The sequence below is a fragment of the Zootoca vivipara genome, chromosome 3 (genome assembly GCF_965207765.1).
Source record: "Zootoca vivipara chromosome 3, rZooViv2.hap1.1, whole genome shotgun sequence".
Classification (NCBI taxonomy): domain Eukaryota; kingdom Metazoa; phylum Chordata; class Lepidosauria; order Squamata; family Lacertidae; genus Zootoca; species Zootoca vivipara.
The window spans coordinates 102,141,042-102,157,849 of NC_142586.1; the positions used below are offsets into that span (position 1 = coordinate 102,141,042).

At 45.5% G+C, this 16,808-nt stretch overlaps 1 protein-coding gene across 2 annotated transcripts in view; it reads right to left on the reverse strand.

The window, feature by feature from the left end:
• The window catches only part of LOC118083080 (phosphofurin acidic cluster sorting protein 2), a 170,086-nt gene that overhangs the window by 51,993 nt on the left and 101,285 nt on the right, over positions 1–16,808 (reverse strand). For both annotated transcript variants that reach the window (XM_035111141.3, XM_035111139.3), the window contains exon 2: positions 3,632–3,719. In XM_035111141.3, coding sequence (XP_034967032.3) covers positions 3,632–3,719 — 88 coding nt within the window. The remainder of the gene's footprint in view (positions 1–3,631; positions 3,720–16,808) is intronic.

Here is a 16,808-nt window from a genome sequence, read left to right on the forward strand (position 1 = left end):
AGCTGGGAGAGGGAGGGGGTGGCGAGGCCTTTATTTCCATCAAAGGAATTTATGCACCCATCTTGCTCTGCTCCGCTTGCTGCAGAATGAGGGAGAAGAAGGTCAGAGGATTGGGGAATTGACATTCGGCAGGCACCTCCGCTGCGCTTTCTCCATATCCCCACTGGAAACTTTTCCATTTCAGAAAGCCTATTGATTTAGCTAACATTTGTTTCCAACGTTTTATTGATTTTATTGTGATTTTAATTATGATTTTGTGTATGTTTGGTGTATACACACACATAAACATGCACTTATACATTGCTTAGAGAATTTATTTTCTGAGCAAGGGGTTTACAAAATAAGTAAGTAAATAATAAATAAATAAACAAAACAAACCTTGGCTAGAGGAGGAGGACAGCAACTTGCTGCATACTGAGGTAATGATCCAAATATGTCTGTTCAGCAATATAGAATCACAGAACTGTAGAGTTGGCAGGGACCACAAGGATCATCTAGTCCAACCCCCTACAATGCAGGAATCTTTTTTGCCCAACATGGGGCTTGAACCCATAACCATGAGATTATCAGTCTCATGCGCTACTGACTGAGCTCTCCCACTTTCTTCTTTCAATACAACCACCCTTCTCTTGACACATTCACTAGGAAGGGAACAGTGGAAGTCTGGGAAGACTTGGGGGCGGGGGGGGGGAGAGAGAATGCCTTTCAGAACAGACCGCAAGTTCTCTTCAACAGGCGTGCAAGAAAGGGAGGGAGCTGCAGCTCAGTGGGTGACACTGGGGGGGGGGAGGAAGGGTTGGGTGGAAGGAGATAAAATTTCCTGAGAACCTGGGGAGCTCCTGCCAGTCAGAGCTGACAACACTAGGCTCAATGGACAATGAGTGGTTCCGGTATAAGGTAGCTTTTTTTGAAAAGCTCTTCAGTGGGAGGGGCAGGCAGATTTCAGGCTTGCATGATCTACTCTGTGTTTTTCTAAAACCCAGAGATCCAACCACTGGGGCCTGGTGCAAAAGCCACACATTTTAAATTAAATAGCAGGATGCTGCTAGCACAGGGATTTACTGGCCTGAGTTCAATGGGCTTCCACAGAAAAAAAAAAAGCAACATCCATGCCTGGTTAGCTAAAGTTTCCTTCATTTCAGCAGTCTAAGTTGAAGGGGATTGGGAGCGATCATTTCGTTGGGAACATTAAAGAGATCTTTGCTGATCTTTTGCACAACGCCCAGAAATCTAGCAGTAGACCAAGACCCACCTTCTGCCCACCCCCCTGCTCTACCCACACCAAAGTGCTATTGTAATAACTACCTACTACCTGGGCACAAATCATTATTAGAGAGATCCAGGAGATTTCCCCCTCCTTCCTATGAACAATGCATGCATTTTAGAAGGAGAGGGCAAAGAAGAGATCTGTTAATGACATCCCCCATCAACCGCCCCAATTGTCCTCAACTTTAGCCAAACAGTGCCCAATATAGTCTTCTAAAACAAAACAAAAACGAGAGCTAAGGAACTGTCAGACAAGGAGAAGGGGCCACTCTGCCGCCCCCTGTACTCCAAGCACCGCTAGAAATTCTAGCCACAAATTTAGGTTTGTCACCAAGCGTGCACTCGACAGGGAGCTTCAGACAACTGTGGCTCCCTGGATTTTGCCTATATCAGCTGTCCCTAACTTAGTGCCCTTCAGATGCTGTTGGGATGACAACTCCCACCAGCCCTCACTATTGGCTACGCTGGCTGGGTCCGATGAGAGTTGTCATCCGGCAACACCTAAAGGGTAGTTGGTTGGGGAAGGCTGGTCTGTTATGACGTATGTCTGCTCATTCAAACATTTCAGTTTTAAGCACATATGCAAGTACATGTCTCAAAACTATAAGATGTAGAGTAGGCTCATCTTTTTACTTCTGGCGCCCCATTTAGCAAAGTTCTTATTCAATACTTTCTGCAGAATGATGATGATGATGATGTATTACTTATACCCCCACCCATCTGACTGTACCTAACTTTGGAACTCCTTGCCTATTGACATGAGGTAGGCGCTGAACTTTTTCTGCTGCCCGCACAAAGCACTTTTGTTTAGGAAGGCCTACAAAGACATGTATAAGTTACAGGCCCTTTATTTCTTTTTAGCTACTGTTAATTTAAATCATTCCTGGGCATTTTTAAATACCCGTGTTAATTGTTTTTACTGATAATTTTAACATGTTTCTTAAAAATTTAAAAGTTTTCTTACAATCAAGCAGTACAAAAAATTTGTTAAATAAATACTGAAACAAAAATTCTCCTCCTCCTCCTCGCTTCCTATCCCATTGTGTGTTAAGTGTTTGAAGGCTACGAAATAGCTGCTGCATTCTAGCGCTGCGGGGTAGCTACCCTTTCAGCGCAGTCCACAGACTGTATCCATATATCCTTGTAATGCACATCATATATTTCTTTACTCCTAGAAGGTTATGAGCCCCAAAGGACAAGAACGGCACATTCAAAATCCCCAGATGGAAGGGATCCAAGAAAAGCAGAAAACACAGAAGGCTGAAGCGCCCCTGACAGCATTTCCGAAGTTCAAAATGCAAGGCCTCCCTTGTGATAGGCAAATATTTCATTAAAAGCGGCCGTTTGTCTCATTTACGAGATGGCTTCTTTGCTTTACGAGACGGTCCCTTGGTCCAGCATTTGAGGCAGGCCCAAGATAGGGAGATTTGTGCTCTGCAGGTGCCTACCCTGGAGAAGCGAGGCCACAATCCCAGCGATTCCTAGCAAGACGGCCTGATGGGGATTGGCTTCCTGGTATAGAACTCTACTCTGAGTTTTGAGACAGAAATGGATTGCATGAATCTGCATAATTCTGTTGGCACGCTTAATTCCATTCATTTGATTGTTCAATTTATGTATTTTTGGCAAATCTTTGTTTGACAGATGCTAGGAAAAGAAAGCTGGGGTTTTTTCTGGGCTTCTATTTAACTCCTAGAACATAGGAAACATAGGAACCTAGGAAACTAGGGGAAAGCTGGGAAACCTGTCTATCCAGCTGTTCCCGGACTCTAACCCCAATCATCCCTTACCATTGACCCTGCTGGCTGTCACAAATGGGAGTTGGAGTCCCACAAACAGCTGGAAGGCCGCAGGCTCACTATCCTTGACTTACAGGATGCAAAAGGCTGGTCCCACTTTCTTAGCTTCCATGTCCGAGATAATAGCCCTCCCTCTCCCTTGACTTAAAGTGAACGAGATGAGCTATTTTCTCGAAATAAAAAGAATGAAGCAAGGAGGTCCACGAGCTCAGAAACAAAGGAGGAGGACGTTTTACTCCTCTGGGCCCTTCCTAAACAACCTCGCCATTCTATAGCAGCCTGCCGGCTCCAACACACTCGCTGCTTCCTAGAATTCAAAGGCCAAGGTACAGAGACATGGAGGGTGGTGCCCTTCCTCCATCTCTCTCTTTTTTAAAAAAAAGTATTGCAAAAACCAAGCAACAAGTAGCCCCCATGTAGAGGCCAAGGGCACAATGCACAGAAGCAACAACGTGAAGATGGAGAGGCGGCAGGTGCGAGACAGCAGAGCGAGGCACCTGTCCCACAGCCAGAGCTCAGTCTGGCCTTGCCCAGAGATGCCTGAGGACACAAGATCAGCGGCTTACCTGGATCTTCACAGCAATGAGCACAGAGCTGAGCTCCTTGTCCAGTTCCCTCAGCACGGTCAGCTTCTTCAGGCGGAGACTGCACAGCCTGTAAGACAGAGAGAATGGGACACATTCAGGCACCACCATCCCAGGGCCCCTGCCGCATGGTACGAGGCGCTTTGGAGACAGCCTGGAAGGTCGGCGGGCCACCGCTGCCCCCGCAGCTGCCTGCCCGGCGGAGGAAGAGGGCGAAGCCGTGCGCCGCCACGGAGAAAGCAGATCAGAAAAAGAGGAAAGGAGGGAAATTAACAGAGCCAAAGCAGGATTAAGGGGGATTATGCGCCGACAGGAAGTTGCAGGGCATGTGGAGCAGAGATCCCTGCCCAGCAGGAGCCATGGCCAGCTCTTCACTCAGACATCTCAGCTAACCCTGCTGTTGCTTTGATAGAAATGACCCGGTTCAAAGCAACCCTGCCCTCAACTTCACATAACCAAAAGGAAAAGAAAAGAAATTCACCTTGCTTATTTACAAGTCGCATTTTAACCATGTGATGCAAAAAAGCAGCTGCTCTTTACGATGGATTATTAGTGCTCCAATCCGACGCTAGAAACACAGGAGCTGAATGATAAACTGGCAGTCCAAGCTGGCAAGCAAGTCCATGAATCTCTTGGACTGTTGGTCCAATCATGCTGGCTCCCCCAAGTTTTGTCCTGCCTTGGATTTGCAAGCATCCCTTGGCCCAATTCTTCCCGCTCCACCTGCACTGCGTGAACTGGGGAGAGTAGAGGGAAATGCCAACCCCCCCCTCTTGCGCATCATGATTTATTTTTAAAACGAATCAAACAAAAATACATGTATAATCACATTGTAGGTATTCAAGATGAGGGGAAGAAATAAAACCAATACAGGTTACAGAAATGAAGACTGGGTGCATCTATATATATATATATAAAACGTAAAAGGTACATGTAGGTGACACAGCACCTTTCTCAGAAACCGCTTGACCGATTCTGTTCAAATTTGGACACAACATTCCATTCCGCTGCGCGGAGGTTCCTATAAACTTACATTACAGAAATATGATACCTATCACAAGTAAAAATGGCATTTTATGAAAAAATAGCACCTTCCAGTGGACATCAAAGGAACACAGCTAGAAAACCTTGGCCCTCTATCGGAGGCTACACTGGTACTGCAGCTACTAGGCCGAATGGAGGCTCGCCTTTCTAGGCCGAATGGAGGTGGGGACGCGCCTGCCTGTGGGTTGGGGGCAGAAGGGGACAGGATAGGTCATGGATCGGGGGGGGGGGGAATCACAGGGATGAGCCACAGCAACGCGTGGCCTGGCCAGCTAGTTAAGTATAAAATATGACCCATCATCTCTTTCTTCTTTTTCAGAATTTAAGAAGAGCTGCTTTGGTGCTGGATCAGGCCAACAGCCCATCTCCTCTAGCATCCTGTTCTCATGGCGGCCAACCAGATGCCCGTAGGAAAACCACATGCAGCTCCCGAGCACCACAACAAGACTCCCCTCCTGTGCTTTTCCATGAGGTCTACTAGCTGCTGCCCACCAGAGAAAGGAAACTGCTCCTAATACCATCAGGAAGAGAAGATCCAGATTATCTACGAATTCCACATACCGTACTTGCTTAACATGCCAGGACCAGTTTCATTATACTGACAGTTTCGTAATATTGAGATGGCCCTGGGAGCAGCTGCTGGGGAAAGGGGTCAATACAGCTCACAGCACCTGGGCAGCACTAAACATTGTCATTGTAAAAAGCAGATGGAAGAATCTCACTCTCCACATCTGCACCACCAGCATCCCTTTTGCTGGCATCAGTACGGGGACAGAAGTGGTCCAGATGTGGCTGTGCATTAACTCCAGATGGGTAGATTTAAGTGACATGGGGCAACGGTCCTATGTAATGCACCTCGAAAGTTCAGGTAGAGCCATGTGTGAATTTTGATACTGCACAAGTAGGGTGGAAAATAACACTTGACACCATAATATTCAGCATCTTCAACTATTATTATTATTATTATTTCTAGCCCTTTAATCTGCAGAGTTCTCAATAACTGTAGTAGTCCAAGTGTCTTTCAGCAACAGAAAGCAAAGACCAATTTCTGGATCATTTCTCCCACCAACTCTGCAGAGAACCAAGACTATATACCCAAGAGTCACTTTACTTGGCAGGCATCTGCAGAAATTCTGGCCTCTCTCACTTTAATATAATTGGTTACTTTCTCCACAAACACACACACAAACACACAACATCCCACATATTAACCGTGTTTTAACACCTGGCACTTTAGAGTCCTTCCAAAGGCGTGCCAAAAAATATTTTGGCAGCTGCTATTAGATACTGAACCTTCTTTTTAAAAACAAACAAGCATATGCTTGAAGATTTCCTGATAGCCATAGCCAATAAGGCAGGTTTGTAAACATGTGAGCCTCGGAATCCAGAGTGGTGTGTGAGTCGGATTTCCACAGTGGCAGGAGAAGGAAGCCTCTTTTCTATCTGAGGATGCATGTTTGCCATAGCCTGTAGTGGATGGGATCACTTTATTCTCTCTCTATCTCTTTCCACCCTCCACTTTCCTTGCCTACTGAGTGGGATGCCAAAGAAAAGACAAATACCCCTTGTCAAGAATGTCAATTAGCACATGGCACAGCAAACTATGGCAAGTTCTTAAAGAAATGGGAGTGCCTGATCATCTCATCTGTCTCCTGAGAAATCTCTATTTGGGACAAGAAGCTACAGTTAGAACTGGATATGGAACAACTGATTGGTTCAAAACTGGGAAAGGAGTATGACAAGGTTGTATATTGTCTCCCTGCTTATTTAACTTATATGCAGAATACATCATGCGAAAGGCTGGACTGGATGAATCCCAAGCCGGAATTAAGATTGCCGGAGGAAATATCAACAACCTCAGATATGCAGATGACACAACTTTGATGGCAGAAAGTGAGGAGGAATTAAAGAACCTCTTAAGGAGGGTGAAAGAGGAGAGCGCAAAATATGGTCTGAAGCTCAACATCAAAAAAACCAAGATCATGGCCACTGGTCCCATCACCTCCTGGCAAATAGAAGGGGAAGAAATGGAGGCAGTGAGATATTTTACTTTCTTGGGCTCCATGATCACTGCAGATGGTGACAGCAGTCACAAATTAAAAGACGCCTGCTTCTCGGAAGAAAAGCTATGACAAACCTAGACAGCATCTTAAAAAACAGAGACATCACCTTGCTGACAAAGGTCCATTTGGTAAAGCTATGGTTTTCCCAGTAGTGATGTATGGAAGTGAGAGCTGGACCATAAAGAAGGCTGATCGCTGAAGAATTGATGCTTTTGAATTATGGCGCTGAAGGAGACTCTTGAGAGTCCCATGGACTGCAAGAAGATCAAACCTATCCATTCTGAAGGAAATCAGCCCTGAGTGCTCACTGGAAGGACAGATCCTGAAGCTGAGGCTCCAATACTTTGGCCACCTCATGAGAAGAGAAGACTCCCTGGAAAAGACCCTGATGTTGGGAAAGATGGAGGGCACAAGTAGAAGGGGACGACAGAGGATGAGATGGTTGGACAGTGTTCTCAATGCTACTAATATAAGTTTGACCAAGCTGTGGGAGGCAGTGGAAGACAGGAGTGCCTGGTGTGCTCTGGTCCATGTGGTCATGAAGGGTCAGACATGACTGAACATGGGGTGATCTGCCAGAAATGGCATACTTGGATTTTCAGAAAAAACTTTGATAAAGTCCAGTTCAAGGTGGGGATGATAAGGGACACAATGTGGGGTGGGTGCATAAGGGAATGCTGGGAGCAGGCTGGCATAGACCCCCATGCCTACCATTCATGGATACAGCACTCACGTTTAGGCACACTAATGAAAACATTGGAGGATGTCTGCAAGTATGTACAAAACGCATCATCACAAAAGTCAGGTCTCCTTTGCCTAGAGCTTAGGTCACCTTGGCACAGAATTTCCAATTCCCAATAATGGGGCAAATATAAACCATCTTTCTGGGGTTGACACTGGCAAGTTTATCAGCTTTCCATTATCAACCAGGGCTGGCAGAAAGGTGGAGAGAGGAAGATGCACGAAGCAAGTGAAAGGAGAATGCAAAACTTCATTGAATAAGAGGAAATTGCTTTCCAAAACTACGTGAAGCAAGACTGCACACAATGATGTGCCCGTTAGGAGAAATGAACACCAAAATACTGCTGAATTTTCATGAGGACTTGTTTTTTTTAAACACTTACAAACTGATGTGGAAATGTGGGAAACAGAACTTAGGATTTGAAAAGGGAGAAACAGAGAGAACGCAAAGTTGACAGATTCGCCCATCTCTACATTTCACACCCTGATCAGATTTGGGTGGTCATCTGTCAGCTTAATGATGAATGACATTTGTGCTCCTTACATGCTAACACTTTGCTCCTCCCTTCACAACAGTCAGCTGTTAACCATTTCCCAGCCTGGACAAAAAAACGGGAAACTATAATTAATGGAAGGCTTCCTGGCTTGTATGCTGGCTGATTTGAGCAAAGGGAAAACTGTAGCAATCTCTCTCTCTCTCTCTCTCTCTCTCTCTCTCTCTCTCTCTCTCTCTCTCTCTCTCTCGGTGTTTGGTGGGGGTCTGGCCTCCCCCCCCAGACCTCTCTACCTGGCCCTTGGGACTTTTCCCATGGCCACACCCCCTCCCCAAGGCACAGCGCCTCTCTCCAAGTCACCGTGGTGTGGCCCTGCTCTCTCTCTCCTTGAATGCCTTTTTGGGGCTAGAATGTAATTTTGATCTGTAATAATGCCTTTCGCTCACCTGGATATAGATAGAGGACTGTGCGTAAGAAACCTCTAACGTTTACAAGGCTAGAATGTTGTTTGCTGCAATGAGCCATATTTGTCACTCCACCCACTTTTGTCTCTAGCCCTGTCCACCATTGATACTCTGCCCCCAAAAGACTACCCATGAGGGAATAAGGCCTTTGGTCTGAAAATGGTTCGCCACCCCTGCTCTCTCTATAAACCTGAAAGCATTGAACCCTAGGTCATTTAAACCCCGTCTACTCACAGGCAAGGAACCTCCCTCCCCCTGCAGCCCACTCCCAAACATGATCACATGGGAGGAAGTCTTGCTCGGTTCCAGGAGAGCAAACACAGGACTATAGGTAGATTCAGCTTCTGCAATCGCGGGGATTAAAAAGGCTTGAATAAGAAAGTAAAATCATTTTAAGATGAAAACATGGAGTCTCTCCATTCATTCCCAGCGTCGCTGAAGATGACTGACTGTCACAAAGAGAATGCCTGAAATCTCAAATGAGTTGAGTAAGCCATTAAGTAGAGATCCAGCTTGCATTCTTAGCCCACATCTATTAGAAAGCTTAGCGTTAAACTCACATAACCAAGAATTGGTATGAAAAATTGTGTGTGTTTAGATGGCATATAATCATCAATGGAAAAGAAGCCGTACTTGGCTGGCATCTCCTTCTCCCTCCCTTCCCTGTGGGGAGATTTTTCTAGTGCATTTTACAGACTAAGGCCCTATCTGCATTATACATTTAAAGCAGTATCATACCACTTTAAATAGCCATTGCTTCCCCAAAGAATCCTGGGAACTGTAGTTGATTAAGGGGGCTTGGGAGTTGTTAGGAGACCCCTATTTCCCCTGTACAGCGACAATTCCCAGGGTTCCCTGGGAAGGAGGACAGGTTGTCAAACCACTGCCGCCGGGGGAGCCATGATTGCATCATTTTCTGGTCCGATAAGTTTTCTCTTTTAGACGTGGCAGCTGCTTTGCATTATGCCACCCCCCCCCCCACCGCAGCCATTTTGTGACTGGTACCCACAGCACGGCCAAAAAGTTCCAAACGTGCTCACTGGCCCCAAAGGACTGACCAGTTCTGGTGTATTGTGCAGCCAGCCCCTACCTGGAGAGCTGTGTGATGGAGCCACAGCAGAATGGCAACTACAGCAGATGTAAGCCATCAAAACTTTTTTTCTACAACAACCACACTTTTAAGGCTCCCTAAGCCTTCGCCCTCCAGTTAAGAAGTCTGTATTTACAATGGGGTTTTCGTCAGTCCTATAGATAATTTTGAGGGTTTACCATATGCATTCCCTTTATGATTCTTTAGTCAGTCCGCAAAGAACAACAGGCCTCTCCACACAAGCCAATTAGGGGAATGCATCTTTTGGGACACTCTAGCAAAATGCTTTACCCCAATCCTCTTATTGCTACTGAGCACTAGCTTTCGTTGATCTTTGGCTCGCTATAATAAACCAGCCCTGAGACCAGCCACAGGCCCCTAAAGGGAAAGTCTGGGTCCCGAGAGGGCACCGGTATTCACAGATCTCTAAACATACGCAAACATATACGCACATACTAATTCCCAAACCTCCACCAGCTCCTTCCCCTGCCATTTCAGGATCTATAGGGAAAGATGGAAGGAGCCCACAGGAGTTGTCCTCTTGCTGTCTTGCAACTACGCAGGGAATGATCCAACAGTCAACAACTGCTCTCTTCTTTGCTCTTTTCTGGGGATCTGCTCTAGCAGGATACTTTTCGCAAAGCACCTGCTTTTCAGAATGGTGCCAAGGTTCAGATCCTTCTGACCCCTATTGCCACCTTCACCTAATAAGGCACGCTCCTTAATTCTGGATGGATGGAGGTGGGTTGCACTGCCAGAGGAAGAGGGGGGTGGGGGGAGCACACTGTCCCCGACACCACAGTCCCAGTGGAGTGCCACTGTGGCTGCTTCCCCCTGCGGGCGGCATACCATGGCCCCGGGACACGCGGCACGGCCCCGGGACGCCCGCCCGCCACACCCCCGTCTGCTCTCCGCCCCCGGTGCCAGAGCATGAAGCTCTGCCACTGGTAGGTTGCTCTTTTAGGGTGAAGGAAACACACTCTTGACCATAGGCTCCTCCAGACAGCCTCTTTATTGAGCATTCACTTTGATTTATTCATGGCGCAGTTACACGGCGATGAAGCATTCGTCCTGATTTGCTTGTGGGTGTTTACACACCTTTCTGTCCATCATCCATTCGTTCCATGCTCTGCAATGCACTTCTTTTTTAAAGCGTCCTTTAGTCCCATATTGAAGCAGAATACAGGCTTTGTGCCTGCAACAATATCATTGTGTAAGCCTGAATTTCCTGATAAGCGCTAGAATCCCTCCCACAAAATGCAGACAGTCCAGAGGTGTCCCAAGTTCCAACATACTCGCTTACTACCGTATTTCCCATGCTCCAGGATCAAGCCAAGGCTAGGAGAGGATAAGCAAACAGGTGGAGATGGTATCTGAAGAAGTGTGCACGCACACGAAAGCTCATACCAAAATAAAAACTTAGTTGGTCTTTAAGGTGCTACTGAAGGAATTTTTTTATTTTAGGTGGAGATGGTGCGGAGGAATAGCAGAAGGAGCATCAGAGAATGTCAGCGAGGCCCTTGCAGGGGTTTGGGTCTCAACAGGCATCCAATCGAGCGAGTCCCTGATCCTGGTTCTAGTCAAATGCTTTGGTAGAAGATTATGAGTGGTACCCAATGTTAGTTAAAACCAGAGCAGATCCGTCAATATCACTGGACTTAACTAAAGGTCTGTCAATTTCAATTTGTCAAGTCGGGGTATGATTCCTGTTTGGGGTGGCTAATCTCTGGCCCTCCAGATGTTGATGGTCTACAACAGTGTTTTTCAACCTTTTTTGGGCAAAGGCACACTTCTTTCATGAAACAAATCACGAGGCACACCACCATTAGAAAATGTTAAAAAAATTAACTCTGTGCCTATATTGACTATATATAAAGTAATTCTCCCATGGCACACCAGGCAACATCTCGCGGCACACTAGTTGAAAAACACTGGTCTACAACACCCATCATCCCTAACAACTGGCCATACCAGCTGGAGCTAATGAGAATCTAACAGCATCTGGAAAACTTAAGACAAATATTATTTTTTTATAGAATTTATATACCGCCCTATACCCGGAGGTCTCAGGGCAGTTCACAGAACAAAATCAAAATATAAAACCACAATATTTATAACAAAAATAAAAACAACAAATATTATCCAACGAAATATTTGCCAGGACAAGGGTGTGGAAAGAGAAACTACCTACCTCACCCAAATAGACTTGTTACCAAGGCAAAAAGTTAAGTATCATGCACTAGTCCTCATATGTTTTGTTTTTCAGTTCAGTTTCCATCCTTCTCTGCATGTTGCTTCTAAGGAGATTTCATCAAGATTTTTACTCCTTTGATACCCCATCCATTTGTTCTCGTACCCGTGAGCAACTATAACACAAATTTATCTTAAAAAAAAAAATCCTGATTAAAATGCAGTAAAATATAGGCCAACTTCTGTTAATGCCTCCATTTATCCTAATCTATCCAAGTCATTTAAATCAAGATTTTAAAAATGTTGGCTCGTTGCATTCATATCATAAGCAGCCAGCAGCATTTTGCTTTCATACATAAAATTATCAGGGGAAACACATTTTAATTTTAATGGCAAGCTTTATAAAATGCAGATCGGTGTCTTATGTGCAGCATTACTTTTTCTAAAATAACTGTTTCTTAAAATCATAATTTTCATATTTGATTTTTAATAGGGCAATCAACACTGAGTTAATCAACAAACCTGTTACCAGGAGTGTTCTTTGACAAATCCCTATACACTGGAAAGAGTAATATATACAGACATAGAAACCAAAACATATACCGGTAGCACAATCCTATGCATGTCGAGCAGCCCTTCCAGACATCCTTTTTGTTGTGCATTCATGATGATTTGCGATCATAATGTTATCAGGGCAGTTACACATATTGAGCTTTCAATCCTACTTGTAGCTACAGAATGTTTGGGTGGGCAGACAACTTCATTTCCACGATCAGTATGTGCCCTGCAGCCTCCTCCTTACATCCTGCAACTTTTAATACTACAAATGTTCCAGGGTTTGCTTGTCGTCCCCGCTTTTCACTATAGCACACGAGTGCCCCAACATCCTTGCATTGCAGCAGTAAGGCAATGATGTTGGGGAAGCACTGCAGAATGAATCCACCACTAACACACTGTTATTCATTAATGGCATGTTGTAGAATACATGTGCAAGAAAACTTCAATCCAGGGTGTGGGGTGGGGGCGTTAATATCAGCACAGGTTCATTCTACCACATTCTTGTAATTTGGCAGTCGTGTGAACAGGCCCTGAAAGCACAGTGGGAACGGACTGTGAACCAACAGCCCCTTAAGAACATTCTTTAAAAGCCAGCAGCCCTTACTTACGAATTGCTAACACACCTCCAACTTCCCAGCAATCTATCCTAGACTGTGTGCCCACCATACATTTAAAGCACATGACTTCCCCCAAAGAATCCTGGGAAGGATAGTTTGTTAACGGTGCCGATAACTTTAGTCTGGTGAGGTATAAACTACAGTTCCCAGGATTCTTTGTGGGGAACATAGCTGCCAAGTATCCCGTATCCGCCGGGAAAACCCCTTTTTTCTTACCGTTTCCCGGCGGTCTCCCGTTTAGCGAAAAATCCCGGTATTGTCCCTTAAATCGGGATACTTGGCAGCTATGAGTGGAGGAGAATGCAATTGTTAGCAACCCTAATTACCCGGCCATTTTTCTGGTGCCGCTTGCCCTTCTATGGGCACCAGAAAATGGCGGCGCCGGCGCCGGAAGTCACTTCCACGCATGACCGGAAGTTGCGTGACACGACTTCCGGTGGCGCTTTGCCCTTCTATGGGCATCAGAAAATGCCGGCGCCGGCGCCGGCAGTCGCTTTTACGTGTTTCCGGTCATGCACGGAAGCGACTTCCGGCGCTGGCGCCGCCATTTTCTGGTGCCCATAGAAGGGCGAAGCGCTACCGGAAGTTGCGTCACGCAACTTCCGGTCATGCGCGCGCTGCCGATCCTGGATATTTACGACCCGGACTTGGCAGGTATGGTGGGGAATTGTGTCCTTTAAATATATGGTGTGTATGTGGCCCTGTACTGTGATACAAACAATTGCCAAAATTCCAAGAGAGTTAACTCTGGCATTTAAGCAAATCTGCAACAATTTCTTTCTTTCAATAATTTATTGTGCTTCCAATACCCCCGTTTTTAAATCAGCAGGCTGCCTGAGGAGGGAATTGTAGTAATGGAAGAGGGAAAATAAGAGATGAGATGAGCCTTAAAGCTCACAGTTCTGTTTAGCTCATCCCTAGCTTCTGAGAATCCACTAAGAAACCACCAGGCACAGACCATATTAAGCATTTCTAATTCTCTTTATAGCCATAAGTGCCTAGCAATGTTTCTAAAAAGAATAGCAAAAACTGGGGTTCTTAAAATGCAGAATTTGATACCAAAAGGCTGTCTTTGGAACAGCAACCTTGGGGATAAGTAAAACAAAGAAGATTCTAATTAGAGATGGGGAGAATTTGTGTATAGGTATTAGCCCAAAGGCTGAAAGTGGGCAACAGTAGATCAAACCTATAAAATAGTTCTTTTATAGCTTTTAACAGTCAATTAAAATGCATCTAAAACCTGCACACCACACAAATGGCAGCTCAAATAAAACGATTTTACGGCACATTGAAATAACGCAAAGTTGTGCTGCGCAGGCGCTGCTAACAGAAAACTCCCAGGTAATCGGATGTATCATAGTGGGACATCCAGGAGACAACCGTGGGACCAGCCTTCCTAAGCCAAACACATAAAGCTTTACAGCAGGGATGGGGGAGATGTGGCCCTGCAGATGTTGCGGGACTCCAGATCCCATCAGTCACAGCCAGTATGGCCAATGCTGAAGGATGCTAAGAGTTGCAGCCCATCAACACCTGGAGAGTCCTAGGTTCCCCATCCCTGTTTTATTGGGTTGCAAGCCAACATATTGATTCGCAACCAGAAAAAGAAGCCAGTGCAATACGCTCAAGCTCCCAGATATAATAGTGAGAGCCTTGTGAAATGCACATTACACAACCTTTAGCTTTGAAGCGACGAATGCAAAGCAAGTTACACATATGCACTTTCCTAAGAGGCAAAGAAGTTACTTGTGGAGCAGGAGCAGAAATAAATTGGGTGTGGTGCTCATTTGCACCACTTTGCAAGGATACAAAATATGCATCTTCTCACACTTTGGGCGATCTAGTCCACCCCACTGAAAGCAATGCATGGTGAATAGAGACCCGCACTCAAATTTAGACCTGTTTCTGCCCCAACAAATGAGATTCGTGTTCAGAAGCTGCTTCTGCACACCAATCTTCTTAAGAGCTCCGCTAGGCATTGTGACCAATGGTATGGGTGTGTGGGTGGGCATTTCACAATGTCTGGTTTTTATTCTCAAAAGAACAAGTGCGGGAGAGATCAAAATCACGATTGAACCATGTGAGGAGCGGGGTTATAGCCTTGGTCACCACGATGCAGAGTCAAGGAAAAATCTCACCTCCCATAGAACTGCTATTCACTGCAAGAAGGAAGCTTCCATTGGGGCCACTGGAAGTTTCCTTTCTGAAGCTTGGGGGGGATTTTCAACAAGACCTCTACATGGGTTAGGGAGGGTAAGTCCCTCACTGCACTGTGTTGTCTTGATCCATACGCCTCCCACAAAAATTAAACAGGTTAAAATACATACACATATTGAATGTATCATCTAGTTTGGCCCTTAACTGGATGCCAACAAGAAAATGGAAGAATAGGGTGATTGAAGGAAATGGGGGGGGGGTTATGCTTTCTTTGGATCTCTCTTCCTACCTGCACTAATTTTTGCCGCCGCCCCCCCCCCCCTCTTGGGACCACACATAAAAGTTAAAAAGCAATATTTAAAGTCAAAAGAATAGCGTATTCAACCTTCTTTTGATTTCAAATACAGATTTTCAGCATGGGCTCCCTATTGGCTTACGTCTTCTTTTTATCAGTGACAAAAAGGGGGTGGGAGATTCGTTTCTCTGTTAATTCCTTCAATCTTGCTGTTAATAAGTCTTGTTCAGGGATGCTTGGAGGGAAGAAGAAAGTTCAAAGCCAACAAAGGGGAAGGAAAGAAGAAAAGCCGAGTCTTGGAGGCAGAGAGGCTCTGTTCTTGGTGGAAAGGGGGGGGGGAGAGATTTCCCCTCTCAAAAGGAGTAGGAGCAAAATACACAAAAACCGATTCTCTGCGTCCCCCTTCCCCAGTTTATTATTAGATCAACATTTTTTAACCATGTCCCATTCTTTGCCATGTTTTCCTCTATGCTTGTGCGTGTTGTTATTGCATTCATTCTATGTTTATTATATAAAATGCAGTTATAAAAGCACATACAGTGGTGCCTCGCTAGACGAATTTAATTCGTTCCACGGGTCTTTTATTATAACGAAAAATTCGTCTAGCGAATCCCATAGGAATGCATTGAATATTTTTTTTGCCCATAGGAACGCATTAATTGAATTTCAATGCATTCCTATGGGAAACCGCGATTCGCTAGATGAATTTTTCATAAAACGAATTCGTCTAGCGAGGCAACCTTCGCTCGAAAAATCCTTTTGTTAGGCGGAAATTTCGTTAAGCAGGGCATTTGTTAAGCGAGGCACCACTGTATACTACAATATCTAAAATACACCATACATCATGGACAAAACGTGCTCATCCTGCAACTGCATAAAAGGGACAAGTTCTACCCTATCCTTCTACAAGATGAGCACCAAGACTGCTAGGGTATCATGACACCATATGACCCCCAGTTATGAGCCATGTTCCTGAGTGAACAGCAACATCTTCACCTGGTGCCTAAAAGTTTAGATAGATAGACAGACAGACAGACAGACAGACAGACAGACAGACAGACAGACAGACAGATAGAGGCACAGACATATACTTGCTGGTGTGGTGCAGCACTACAGAGCTGGCCTCCCAGTATTAGCATTGCGGTTGTTTACCAGCATGAGGGACAGGAGGGCAGGAGGGATATTGCGCCAGTGTGGGAGCGCTGATGGGAATGTCGGACTGGGGAGACAGCGCTGACGTGCTCTGCTCTGCCCTGCCCTGCCCCCACACCATCTCAGCGAGTGGCGCCGTGAAGCTACAACTGGGAGGCTGGTGTCCCAGCACCAACCCACTGGCTGCTCCTGTCTAGGGGTACACTTCACACTCACACCTGATAACCAAGGACATCACTTCAGGCACCTGACAAAAGTGGACTCTAACCCACAGAATTAGGGATGGATCTGTCT